The sequence below is a fragment of the Gorilla gorilla genome, chromosome 20, assembly GCF_029281585.2.
Source record: "Gorilla gorilla gorilla isolate KB3781 chromosome 20, NHGRI_mGorGor1-v2.1_pri, whole genome shotgun sequence".
NCBI lineage: Eukaryota > Metazoa > Chordata > Mammalia > Primates > Hominidae > Gorilla > Gorilla gorilla.
This window is the reverse complement of record NC_073244.2, coordinates 46824670-46838268: the sequence shown is the minus strand read 5'-3', so window position 1 is coordinate 46838268 and position 13599 is coordinate 46824670. Positions and strand designations below refer to the sequence as shown.

Here is a 13599-nt window from a genome sequence, read left to right as displayed (position 1 = left end):
ATACTTTTTTTTTTCTTTTCTTTTTTTTAAAGACAGGGTCTAGCTCTGTAGCCCAGGCTGGAGTGCAGTGGCATGATCTTAGTTCACTACAATACAGCCTTGAACTCCTGGGCTCAAGTAAACCTCCCGCCTCAGCGCACCTCCCCGCCCCTAGTAATGGGACTGCAAATCGTGTGCCACCACATCTGGCTATTTATTTACTTATTTATTTTTGTAGAGACAGGTCTTGCTGTGTTGTCCAGGGTAGTCTCAAACTCCTGGCCTCAAGTGATCCTCCCGCCTTGGCCTCCCAAATAAGTCAGATTGCAGGCATATCTTTAACTGGCGTTCAATATTTTCTTTTGAGGTAAACTTTACATACAATGAAATTCACACACTTCACTAAGTTTTATAAGTGCATACACCTGTGTAACCCAAACCCCTCCCCAGCATGGCAACTAGTTTTTTTTTTTAATGTAGCCTCTAAAGCAAGTGTCAGAGAGAGAGAGAGAGAGAGAAATTATCTTTTTTTTTTTTTCACTGCAACCTCTGCCTTCTGAGTTCAAGCAATTCTCCTGCCTCAGCCTCCTGAGAAGCTGGGATTACAGGCACCCACCACCAATGCCTGGCCAATTTTTGTATTTTTAGTAGAGACATTTCACCATGTTGGCCAGGCTGGTCTTGAACCCCTGACCTCAAGTAATCTGCCCACCTGAGTCTCCCAAAGTGCTGGGATTACAGGCGTGAGCCACCATGCCCAGCTGAGAAATCATCTTTTCTAACTGAACTTTAGAAGTTAAGCTGCATCACTTCCTCTGCATTTTATTTGTTGAGGGGCCCAATTTCAAGATGAAGGGACATAGACTCTACCTCTTGATGGCAAGTGTATCAAAGAATATCAGGTTTATAAAAACCATAAGTTTTCCAACAGTCCAGAGAGGAGGTGATGACAGCCTAGACTGAGGTGTGAGCAGTAGAAGGGGAGAAGCAGTTGAATTCTGGATAGATTTTAAAGGTGGAGGCCAGGTGCGGTGGCTCACATCTGTAATCCTAGCACTTTGGGAGGCTGAGGTGGGTGGGACACCTGAGGTTAGGAGTTTGAGACCAGCCTGGCCAACATGGTGAAACCTCGTCTCTACTAAAAATACAAAAAATTGCCAGGCATGATGGCTCATGCCTGTAATCCCAGCGCTTTGGGAGGCTGAGGCAGGAGGATCACGAGGTCATGAGTTTGAGACCAGCCTGGCCAATATGGTGAAACCCCGTGTCTCTACTAAAAATACAAAAATTAGCCAGGCGTGGTGGCACACGCCTGTAGTCCCAGCTACTAGGGAGGCTGAGGCAGAAGAATAGCTTGAACCTGCAAGGCAGAGGTTGCAGTGAGCCGAGATCGTGCCACTGCCCTCCAGCCTGGGGGACAGAGCAAGACTCTGTCTCAAAACAAACAAACAAACAAAGAAAATTAGCTGGGCGTGGTGGCAGGTGCCTGTAATCCCAGCTACTCAGAAGGCTGAGGCAGGAGAATCGCTTGAACCTGGGAGGTGGAGGTTGCCGTGAGCCGAGATCATGCCATTGCACTACAGCCTGGGCAACAAGAGTGAAACTCCATCTCAAAAAATAAAATAAAATAAAGGCGGAGATGGCAGGATTTCCTGGTTAACTGTGGGTGGAAGGGAAAGACAGAAGTCAAAGACAACTCTAAGGTTTTTGGTCTGAGCGGCAAAGGACAGAGCTGAAGAAAGTTGGGGAGGGGGTGCCCAGCAGGGTGGCTCACGCCTGCAATCCCAGCACTTTGGGAGGCCGAGGCGGGTGGATCACGAGGTCAGGAGACCAAGACCATCCTGGCTAACACCGTGAAACCCCGTCTCTACTAAAAATACAAAAAAAATTAGCCGACCGTGGTGGCGGGCACCTGTAGTCCCAGCTACTCGGGAGGCTGAGGCAGGAGAATGGCGTGAACCCGGGAGGCGAAGCTTGCAGTGAGCCGAGATCACACTATGGCACTCCAGCCTGGGTGACAGAACTAGACTCCATCCAAAAAAAAAAAAAAAAAAGCAAGCAAGCAAGCTGGGGAGAGGCACGCTTAGGGGGAAAGATTGGAAACTCCATTTAGGACCTATGGAATTTGAGATGTCTTTTAAATCCTTGGGTAGAAATGGTGATGAGGTAGGAGCCCAAGGTTTCGTGGCCAGGTCTAGGTTACAGACAGAAATTTGAGGATTTCAGAATAGAGACGGGGTTGAGAGTCATTAAGCTAGACAAGAGCACCTACGGGTGGGTGCAGATACAGATGTCAACGCCATGGCCCTGGGTCATGCCAAAGTTGACATGCTGGGCTAGTGACTAGGCCTGACCAGAGAGGTGCAGAGAGAAGGGCTGGAAGCAGGGAGAGAAAGTGCTTCAAGGAGGGAGGGGTCAGCTGCACCAGATGCTGCTGCTGCTCAAGCATGTGTGGGCTATGGCCTGACCATCATCCAACACTCTGATGACCCTAGTAGCTTCTTCCCTGGAGGGCAGTCCTTTGGTCCATTTGAGCCAGGGCTCCTGAGTGAAGCCAGATAAGGTGGGTCCCAGTCTTGCCAGAAGTCTTGTCTGAAACTCCCTCTGCCCCAAGGAAGATATAACCAGAAAGGAGATCTTGTTTCCGTGGTCAGGAAGGGGTAGGGGGCAGGGCAGAGCCACGGGGCAGCGGAGGATGGGGGGCATTTCCTTAAATTGGCATGACCTCTTGGCCTTTCCAAACAACCCCTTTCTCACAGATAACCAGTAACTGTATTAAAAAAAAAAAAGAGCCTCACTGGGTAAAATAGAATCTGTACAATTCAAAGTCTTCTGGCCTCCAGGGAATCTCCTTCCCTTCTTAGCAGCCTCCTTGGGGACCTAGGGGGCGACCCAGCTGGAGGGGACCAAGATCCCAGCTCTTCAGCCTGGTCCAACAGGAACGATAATCGGGCGTCCGCTTCCCTGGAGAAAGGCCGGGAGAGCAGAGGCTGGGGTATGTGCTCAGGCTTAGAATCTGGGGCTGTGGACGGACTGCTGGGACAGGGGATGAGGAGGGCTGGGTGCCTAACCGGGTCTCAGAGGTCTCGGGGGCCCAGTGTCATAGACTCTGGGGATGGAGGGTCGGTCACCTTTTCTGCCGACTCAGCTCTGCCCTATGGGCTCTTAGCACCTGCAGCACGGGATCGTCCTGGAACTCGCTGCCGTCGGAGTCTGGGCCGGGGAGGAAAGAATGAGCTCCAAGGGGCCGGCCTCTTAGGGGGCTGGCCTGCCTACAACATCCAGGAGGGCGGGGCATCACCTTCTGCAGCCTGCAGCAGCAGGGCGGCCTGGGCGAGCAGGGCCTCCGAGGGGGCGTGGTCAGCAGCGGACGGGGGCGGGGCCAGGGCCTCCGGAGACCCCACCTGGAAGGCTGGCGGCAAGGCCTTGACTGTGGATGCCTGCTCAGCTGGAGAGAGTGGGACCTCGGGCTGCAGGCAGGCTCCAGGGGAAGGAGTGGCTTCGCTCTTCCGTATCACTGACCCCGCTGCGGGCGGCAAGGCCTTGACTGTGGATGCCTGCTCAGCTGGAGAGAGTGGGACCTCGGGCTGCAGGCAGGCTCCAGGGGAAGGAGTGGCTTCGCTCTTCCGTATCACTGACCCCGCTGCGGGCGGCAAGGCCTTGGCTTTCAGAGACTCGGCCTTGGCCCGACACTGGGATTCAGATGGAGGGGGAGTGACCTTGGTTTGGGGTTGTGTGGCCTGGACTTTCAGAGATCCAGCCTTGGGTGGAGGGGGGCCCTTGAAGTGAGGAGGCATGTCCTCCAGGCTGTCAGGGAACAGCCGAGCTGCCACTACCTGGCCCAGGACACCCCTGAGCTGAGGGCCAGGTCCCTGGCCAGCTGCAGGGACTTGCTCGGCAGCCTCTGGGCGAGGGGCTCTGCTCCTCTGAGACTTGGGCCCCAGGCTCTTAGGCTGGGCACAGCTGCTTGGGTCAGGGATGGGCAGGCCCTGGGGGACAGCTGGGGATGCGAGGATGGAGGCTGGAGGTGCAGGGGTACAGGCCAGGGGAGCCGGGGTGGAAGCTGGGGGTGCAAGGGTGGAGGCCAGGGGAGCTGGGGTGGAGGCCGGGGGTTCGAGGGTGGAGGCCAGGGAAGCCGGGGAAGCGAGGGTAGAGCCCAGATGTGCTAGGGTGGAGGCCTGCTGTGTGGGAGGAACAGCCCCAAGGGATACCCAAGGCCCAGACTGTGGGGCCCAGAAGAACCCGTGGGAGCTGGGGGCCCAGAAGATGTGTGGAGAGGACACTGAGGGAAAAGGAGCCCTCTCCACATAGAAGGCCTCTGGTGGACTAGGCTGGGCCACACTGCTCCACAGTGGGACATGGTTAGGCTGGGTCCCCAGAGAACTGAGGGTCTCCACTGGAGCAGGAGAGGTCTGTAGACAGATAAGAGAGATCTGAGACAGAGAGAGAGGGTGGAGGGTCCTCAGTCCCCCTCAGACCCAGCCCCTCCTCCAGCTCCCCCCAGGCTCCTCCCTCCCTCAACTCACCAGAGTGCGGAGGGCAGGGGTCAGAGGCGGCACCCAAGCTCTGTCACCCTTGCTTCCCTGAGCCTGTTCAAGCTTCCGCCGCTGCCGCCACTGGTACAGAATGTCATCCTCTGGCCGAAGGGGTGCTTGGGAGGAGGCTGGGGCTGAAGCAGGGGTGGGGGTCTGGGCCCGGGCTGGTGCCGGGGATGCTGTAGGGGGAGGTAGAGAGGAGAGGGTGAGGCAGGGGCCAGGGAGATCAGCAACCCCAGGACAGCCTGCACACACGCCCTCCAAGTGTGCAGGGGGTTACTCAGACAGGCTCTCCAGATACTGTCCCAGCTCCTCTCTGGGGTGGGAAGAGGGGAAGGGGTCAAAGTCAGGGGAGCAAGCACTCCTGGTCTTCTCCATCTGTCATCATTCAAATCTTTGTTCATTTTATATATATATAGTCTTGTTCTGTCACCCAGGCTGGAGGGCAGTGGGGCGATCACTGCAGTCTCGACCTCCTGGGCTCAGGCGATCCTCCTGCCTTAACCTCCTGAGTAGCTGGGACAAAAGGCGTGCGCCACCACACGGGGGTAATTTTTATTTTTTTGTAGAGACGGGGTCTTGCTTTGTTGCCCAAGCTGGTCTCAAACTCCTGGGCTCAAGCCATCATCATCCCACCTGGGCCTCCCAAAGTGCTGGGATTATAGGCGTGAGTCACAGTGCCTGGTTTCATTCAACAAATATTTATTGAGCTGTTCTGGACATTGGAGTTACAGCAGTGACCAGAAGACATATTCCCCAGAATCCACCCACTCCCCCACCCGCTACAGCCCTCACCCTGCTCCAGCCCCACTCACCCAATCTGGACTCTTAAATAGCCTCCCTGGTCTCTCTACTCTCCTCCAAATCTGTTCCCTACTCTCAGCCAGAGGGAGCCTGTGAATACCTGAGTCAGACCAGGCCTCTCGTACTTAAGAACCCTCCCTTGGCTGCACCTCTCTCCCGGTAAAAGGCGAAGGCTTTGCCTTTTACACCTGTGGTTCCCTCTGCCTGGAATGCTCTTCCTTCATGTATCGCACGGTGCATTCTCTCACATCCATCAGATCTTGGTCACCTTCCCTGGCTTCCCTATTCAAAACTGCAACAGCCAGCTGGGCATAATGAATGGCTCATTCTTATAACCCTAGTGCTTTGGGAAGCGAAGGTGGTGGGGGGATCGCTTGAGCCCAGGAGTTTGAGATCAGCCTGAGCAACATAGTGAGACCCTCATCTCAACAAATAAAAAAATAAAAACAATTAGCTGGGCATAGTGGTGCATGCCTGTAGTCCCAGCTACTCAGGAGGCTGAGGTTATAGGATTGCTTGAGCCCAGCAATTGGACTATGATGGCACCATTTATTTATTTATTTTTGAGATGGAATCTCTCTCTGTCGCCCAAGCTGGAGTGCAATGGTGCAGTCTCGACTCACTGCAACCTCCACCTCCCAGGTTCAAGCGATTCTCCTGCCTCAGCCTACTGAGTAGCTAAGACTACAGACATGCACCACTATGCACCATTATGTACCACGCGTGGCTAATTTTTGTATTTTTAGTAGAGACCGGGTTTCGCCACATTGGCCAGGCTGGTCTCAAACTCCTGAGCTCAGGCAATCTGCCCGCCTCGGCCTCCATGCCTGACCCACCTCATCTGGCCTTATCCCTGTTTTACAGCTGGAGAAACAAGGCCCAGAGAGGCCCAAAGTCCCATAGCTGGTCAGTGGCAGAGTTGGGATTTGCACCCAGGCTGCCCTCAGTCCTTCCCTCTCAGCCCTTACCGGGTGCCCTGGGGCCAAGGCCCTTGCTGGAGTCAGGGATGAAGGTCTCCGAGAAGGGAGAGAGGCCATCAGAGCTGGTGGGGAATGAGGAAGTGCTGGCATCGCTGGGGCTGAGGGAGGAGGAGGAGGAGATGGAGGCTTTGCTGCAGGGAGAAGGCAGGAGTGAGGCAATGGAGGTCTCGAGACCTGGGCCACGTGGAGCCGCAGTAGGAAGGGTGATGGGGGCAGGGGTGTAGGCACCTGCGTTTGAGCAGCCTGGCAGCTCTGCTCTGTAGGCTCAGCGTCTCCAGGTCCAGCAGGGATGAGTTCCATGTGTGGAGGTTCTGCAGGGTGACAGGGTCAGACGCCAGCCCCAACCCAAAGGCTGCTGGGAAAGGGGTTCTAAACAGAGGGCCTGGAATGCAGGTTGTACTGCCCTTGGTAACCTCACATGCCAGCTTAGGATCTGCTCCTCCTCCTCAGGGAGGAGAGACCCAGTTCTCCCCTTTGGATTAGCACCTTTTTTTTTCTTTTTTTTTTTTTTGAGATTGAATTTCACTTGTTGCCCAGGCTGGAGTGCAATGGCACGATCTCGGCTCACAGCAACCTCCATCTCCTGGGTTCAAGCAATTCTCCTGCCCCAGCCTCCCAAGTAGCTGAGATTACAGGCATGCGCCACCACGCTCGGCTAATTTTGTATTTTTAGTAGAGACGGGGCTTCTCCATGTTGGTCAGGCTGGTCTCAAACTTGCGACCTCAGGTGATCCGCCCACCTCAGTCTCCTAAAGTGCTGGGATTACAGGCGTGAGCCACCGCGCCCGGTGGATTAGCACCTTTCATGGACAAATCATGGTTGGAGGATGGATCCCACCTCCCAGATCGGAGCTGCTTCATCAGAGCATTCTATCCTCTGGTTCACAGTGGTTGGCTCAAGGATGAGTGAATCACAGTGAGCCCTGGGGCTTCTGATGGAGCAATTCGAAAAGCCCCCACTTCCCACTGGAGTCACTGAGCCAGGACCATGGGAGCCTAGAGACCCCGAGGACCATCCTGGCTATTGTGAGGGGAAAGCCTGCCTGGGACTGAGCCCAAAAAAGAGAAGCACAGAGGCGGGCGTGGTGGCTCACGCCTGCAATCCCAGCACTTTAGGAGGCCGAAGCAGGAAGACTGCTTGAGCCCAGGACTTCGAGACCAGCCTCGACAACAAAGTAAGATCCCATCTCTACAAAAAAACCAAAAAATTAGCTGGGCATGGTGGCGCATGCCTGTAGTCCCAGGTACTCAGGAGGCGAAGGTTGCAAAGAGTTCAAGGCTGCAGTGAGCCATGATTGTGCCACTGCACTCCAGCCTAAGAGTAAGACCCTATCTAATTAAAAAAAAAAAAAAAAGAAGAAGAAAGGCCGGGCCCGGTGGCTCATGCCTGTAATCCTAGCACTTTGGGAGGCCGAGGTGGGTGGATCACAAGGTCAGGAGATGGAGACCATCCTGGCTAACACGGTGAAACCCCGTCTCTACTAAAAATACAAAAAAATTAGCCGGGCGTGGTAGCGGGCGCCTGTAGTCCCAGCTACTCGGGAGGCTGAGGCAGGAGAATGGCGTGAACCTGGGAGGTGGAGTTTGCAGTGAGCCGAGATCGCGCCACTGCACTCCAGCCTGGATGACAGCACAAGACTCCGTCTCAAAAAAAAAAAGGCCGGGCTTGGTGGTTCATGCCTGTAATCCTAGCACTTTGGGAGGCTGAGGTGGGCGGATTGCCTGAGCTCAGGAGTTCGAGACAAGCCTGGGCAACACGGTGAAATCCCATCTCTACTAAAAAAATACAAAAAAATTAGCTGGGTGTGGTGGCATGCACCTGTAGTCCCAGCTACTCAGGAGGCTGAGGCAGAAGAATTGCTTGACCCCAAGAGGCGGAGGTTGCAGTGAGCTGAGATGGCGCCACTGTACCCCAGCCTGGGTGACAGAGCAAGACTCTGTATCAAAAAAAAAAAAAAAAAAAAAGGGAGGCATGGAGCCCAGAGAGAGTTGGGTCTCTCCCAACATTATTCAAACACCTGGATCCAGGCATATCTGGAATCATCTACTTTTGGATTTCTCAATTACATTAGCCAGCAAATCCTCCTTTTCTGTTTTAGCTTCCTTGAAATGGGGATCAGCTCTAATTCTTTTTTTTTTTTTTTTGAGATGGAGTCTTGCTGTCGCCAGGCTGGAGTGCGCTGGCGCTATCTTGGCTCACTGCAACCTCCGCCTCCCGGGTTCAAGCAATTCTCCTGCCTCAGGCTCCTGAGTAGCTGGGATTACAGGTGTGCACCACCATGCCCGGCTAATTTTTGTATTTTTAGTAGAGACGGGGTTTCACCATGTTGGTCAGGCTGGTCCTGAACTCCTGACCTCGTGATTTGCCTGCCTCAGCCTCCCAAAGTGCTGGGATTATAGGCATGAGCCACGGTGCCCAGCCTTTTTTTTTTTTTTTTTTTTTTTTAAATAGAGACAGGGTCTTGCTCTACTGCCCAGGCTGGAGTGCAGTGGCATGATCATAGCTCACAGCAGCCTTGAACTCCTAGGCTCAAGCCATCCTCCAGCCTCAGGCTCTCAAGTAGCTGGGATTACAGGTACATACCACCACACCTGGTTCTCTCTCTCTCTCTCTCTCTTTTTTTTTTTTTCAGTAGAGGCAGAATCTCACCATGTCACCCAAGCTGGTCTTGAACTCCTGGCCTCAAGCAGTCCTCTCACCTTGGCCTCCCAAAGTGCTGGGATTACAGGTGTGAACCACTGCTCCTGATCTTCTAATTCTATCCTAGGGCTGGTGTTGTCAGTTCAGGCACCCAAGGGAGGGAGTGATTGGGGATGTCACCTGCTTTATTTCCTGAAGGGGAGCCACAGCATGGGATGCACTGGTCACGTTGACCGCAGTAGGGACAGCTGTATGGGGTCTTCCTTCTGGTTTGTTGGCTCCTGCTGAGAAGCCCCAGTTGAGGTATGAGGGCCAGGAGGAGTGGCTGCTGGGGGCATTGATCAGCAAAGGTTTAGGGTGGGAGTAGTGGATGGCACTGAAAGAGGTACCTGCTGCACTTTGACTGCTGGGGTCTGGAGAGTCAGACCGCAGCCACCAAAAGTTAGCTGGGGTTGGGCCTGCAGGCTGGCGCTCCTCTCGACTGGTGGGCTGAGCCTGGCGGAACCTGTTTATATACCTGTGAACATCAGGGGATAGGAGGTGAGTGGAGTGAGGAGAGCCAAATAACAATAAGAATAATCATAGCAGCCAACGTTTACCAAGCACCATGGCAGAGCCTGGTAGCTATCCCTCAATATCTGCTTTTCTTTCTTATATAGTCACATAACTGTTTTTGAGACAGGGTCTCGCTCTGTCACCCAGGCTGGAGGGCAGTGGTGCAATCATAGCTCACTGCAGCCCCCAACTCCTGGGCTCAAGAAATCCTCTCTCCTCAGCTTCCTGGGTAGCTGGGACACAGGTGCATGCCACCACACTCGGCTACTTTTTGTATTTTTATTTATTTATTTGTAATTAATTAGTTTATTTTTTGAGATGGAGTTTTGCTCTTGTTGCCCAGGCTAGAGTGCAATGGCGTGATCTTGGCTCACTGCAACCTCCGCCTCCTGGTTCAAGTGATTCTTCTGCCTCAGCCTCCCAAGTCACTGGGATTACAGGCGTGCACCACCACGCCCGGCTAATTTAGTAGAGACGGAGTTTCACCATGTTGGTCAGGCTGGTCTCAAACTCCTGATCTCAGGTGATCCACCCACTTTGGCCTCCCAAAGTGCTGGAATTACAGGCGTGAGCCACTGCAGCCCTGCCAATTTTTGTATTTTTAGTAGAAACGGGGTCTTGCCATGTTGCCCAGGCTGGTCAGGAACTCCTGGGCTTAAGGGATCCTCCCACTTTGGCTTCCCAAAGTGCTGGGATTACAGGAATGAGTCACTGTGCCCAGCCAGGAATGTAACTTTTAGCTGGGCACACAGCCAGTCTCCTATGGACTATATTTACCAGGTACCCTTGTAGCCTTGTGACCACGTGACTAAGTTCTTGACAAACAGGGTATGAAATGTGATTTTGGAAAGCTGATGTGGTTGAAAGCCATTTTGCACCATGAAGGAAAGGGCAACGGCCTAGAGTTGGGACAGCAACAAGACAGAAGTAACCTGTGTCCCTGACACCTCAACTACGGGTTGCCACGTCATCCCTGGTGGCTTCTGCCTGGACTGCAGGTGAGGGAGGAATAAATTCTATCTTGTTTCAGCTATAATTAATTTGGGACTCTTTGTTACAGCAGCTGAACCTGTATTCTACAAATCTAAGTGGTGACTATGTGAGAAGCACTGCTAGAGATCATTATATATAGTAACTCACTGAAAGCTCAAAACAGCCCTAGGGGATGTGTACTATTAATATGCCCAATTTAGGCCTGGCAGTGGCTCACATCTGTAATCCCAGCACTTTGGGAGGCTGAGGCAGGTGGATCACCGGAGGTCAGGAGTTTGAGACCAGCCTGGCCAACATGGTGAAACCCCATCTCTACTAAAAATACACAAAATTAACCAGGTGTGGTGGTGGGCACCTGTAATCCCAGCTACTTGGGAGGCTGAGGCAGGAGAATCACTTGAACCCAGAAGGGAGAGGTTGCAGTAAGCCGAGATCATGCCACTGCATTCCAACTTGGGCAACAAGAGTGAAACTCCATCAAAAAAACAAAAACAAAAACAAAACAAAACAAAACACCCAATTTAGAGATAAATAAACTGAGGCTGGGCATGGTACGTCCGGCCTGTAATCACAGCACTTTTTGGAGGCCAAGGTGGGAGGTTTGCTGGGTGTGGTGGCATGCATCGTAATCCCAGCAACTCAGGAGGCTGAGGTGGGAGGATGGCTTGAGCCCAGGAGTTTGAGGTTATAGTGAGCTATGATTGTACCACTGACCTCCAGCCTGAGTAACAGAGCGAGACCCTGTCTCTAAACAAATAAATAAATAAATAAAAAGAGATAAAGAAACTGAGGCCAAGATCATACAGAGCGTTAAATGACAGAGCTGAGATTTGAACTCAGGCAGTCTAGCACCAGAGTTCTTAACACACATAAACGGCCTGGTCCTAAAAGAGTGCTGCAGAAACAGCTCTGGCCATGATGATTATTACTGCATGCCTTCTCCCTCCCTCTAACCCAAAGCCTCTTTTTCCCCCAGGGCTGCTGGTACTTACTTGGCCACCACGGAGTCCCCGCTGTCAATCAAGGTGGGTGCTGGGGAGGCCCCCATCTGTCCCTCAGTGGTGCTGGGCAGGGAAGGGGTCCCTGAACTGGATGGCCAGGACTCCTCAAACAGCTCAGGGGAGTTGGGACCTGTGGCTAGAGCCTTGGGAGCTTGTGGGAGCCTGGATCTCTGAGACCTGGATGGGCTCAGGGTCTAAGATCAGGGAAGAGCACAAGAAGAAAAAGTGTGAGATCTCATGGGTCATCCCTGCAGGGGAACCAAGACACACACAAAGTCTCAGTCCAGAGGGGAGGAAACACATCCTGTAATGATAACAACCTAGTGTGATGGGGGCTCAGATGGGGAATCCAGGTGGTAGAGAGGCGGACAAGGGCAGGGCCGTGGGGAGGGGAGAAGGGGCTGTCTCTTAAATCTCTCATCCCTATCTCTCATCACATGTCTTCCTACCCTCTAAAGGTCATTCTCTTGCTACTGGGCTGGCACTCAGCACTCTTTGAGGGGTGTCCTCACCTTGGGACACCAGGTCTGGCTCTGGGATGGCCAGTAGTGGCTTCGACCCAGGGGCGCATCTCCAAAGGGACTATCTTGAATGGAGAAAACTGTCAGGCTGCAAAAGGAAAGTGGGGTTCAGGCAGCACGTGGTTTCGCCGCAGCCCTGGGGAGGGGGACATTAGAGGAGGGCAGAACCAGACAATTCCCATAGATTCCTGGAGGAGAGGGACTGTCATTTCCATGAAGCACCGTTGCACATTCAGGATAGCGACAGTGGAAGGGTGAGTCCTGGGAGCCGGCCCCTGGAGCAGTCTTAACAGGGAGCAACTCAGGAACTGACAGCCGGTGGTTCTCAACCCTGGATCCAGTCTAGGAGGGGCTTTTCAACGTTACAGGCGCGCGGTTCCCATTCCAGACCAACAGAATCAGAATATCTATTAGTGGGGCTGGGCCTCCGTGTCTTTTCCGCAGCGTCCCAGGTGATTGCGAAGTGGAGTTCAGGTTAAGAACCGCGGCTCGCCGGGCGTGGTGGCTCACGCCTGTAATCCCAGCACTTTGGGATTACACTGAGGCGGGTGGATCACTTGAGGTCAGGAGTTCGAGACCAGCCTTACTAACATGGCGAAACCCCGTCTCTACTAAAAATATAAAAAATTAGCCAGGCGCGGTGGCAGGTGCCTGTAGTCCCAGCTACCCGGGAGGCTGAGGCATGAGAATTGCTTTCACCCAGGGGGCAGAGGTTGCAGTAGCCAAGATTGTGCCACTGCACTCCAGTCTGGGCCAACAGAGCGAGAGACTCTGTCTTAAAAAAAAAAAAAAAAAAAAAAGAAAGAAAGAACCGCGGCTGGATTATATCACCGAGCATTTGCCATACATTCTTGGGGGACACGAAGGCAAAGGGTAGATGGACTACAAGCCCCAGGATCCACTGGGCTCCGCCTCCGCGAGAAAGTTCAAAGACAACGCCCAGGCGTGTCTGGGGGCCATTTCAAAATGAAGAAATTCAGATCTCAAGCCTTTCTTGGACACCTTTAGAGGAAATAATTCCTTGGGGCCCACTCAGAGAGGAACATAAGACTCTTAGGGGACCCCCGGGATGCTAACGGCTACGGCTGGAGCGGCCAACGGCTGTGGAGCATGTTGGGAATTGTAGTTCCAGTGCGGTGGAGCCCTAGCGACTCCAGACCCTATCCAGCCCGTCCCTAGGCTGTGCTGCTCTCGCCGTTGGTCCTCCCCAGCCTCCTGTAGTCCCTGGAAGAGCGATCGCTCACCTGCGGTCCATCCCGCGGCTCCCTCCGCGCTTCCGGCCGCTCTGCTCCTTCACCCAACAGGCCCCGCGCACATCTCCGTCGCTTAGCAACGCTCTATCAGCCCCGCCCCTCTCTGTGCCCGCGCAGGAGGCGAGCGGCCTCCAAGGCGACCAATGAAAGAGAGGAAACAGAAGTACCCGGAGGGAGGTGTTTCAGGATTGGCTGGGACGACTGCCTGCCCGACAGGGCGTGTTTGATTGGAGAACCTGCCGCGTGTAGCAGTAACTGGCAAGACCGTGCACCAATGGGAAGGATCTGAGGCTGGGCTTGCGGTTAGGAGGTGATCTAAAGTACTCTCGCTTAAAAG

The 13599-nt window shown here is 53.7% G+C and overlaps 1 protein-coding gene across 12 annotated transcripts; it reads right to left on the bottom strand.

Annotated features, from left to right (window-relative positions):
- Positions 1-415: 415 nt before the first annotated feature.
- PROSER3 (proline and serine rich 3) lies at positions 416-13554 on the bottom strand. 12 transcript variants are annotated; one of them, XM_055369022.2, is made up of 11 exons: positions 13254-13554; positions 12001-12097; positions 11480-11682; positions 9329-9456; positions 9120-9223; positions 6527-6609; positions 6287-6429; positions 4506-4693; positions 3281-4412; positions 3111-3192; positions 416-2943 (listed from the first exon to the last, which is right to left on the bottom strand). In XM_055369022.2, the coding sequence occupies exons 1-11, from the start codon at positions 13262-13264 to the stop codon at positions 2802-2804; spliced, it is 2313 nt and encodes a 770-aa protein (XP_055224997.1). In that variant the 5' UTR covers positions 13265-13554; the 3' UTR covers positions 416-2801. The 12 variants fall into 12 exon arrangements, with proteins under 12 accessions (XP_055224997.1, XP_018871140.3, XP_055224999.1 ...); XM_019015595.4 differs by having other exon boundaries at positions 3281-4391; XM_055369024.2 differs by having other exon boundaries at positions 6287-6396.
- Positions 13555-13599: the final 45 nt, after the last annotated feature.

What these genes read in the sequence shown, in the direction of transcription:
- PROSER3 (XM_055369022.2), bottom strand. An exon ending in GCCAGACCTGGTGTCCCAAG is followed by an intron (nt 11,683 to 12,000) that starts GTGAGGACACCC and finishes CCCTGATCTTAG; the next exon opens with ACCCTGAGCCCATCCAGGTC. An exon ending in CAGCAGTCAAAGTGCAGCAG is followed by an intron (nt 9,224 to 9,328) that starts GTACCTCTTTCA and finishes GGGGCTTCTCAG; the next exon opens with CAGGAGCCAACAAACCAGAA.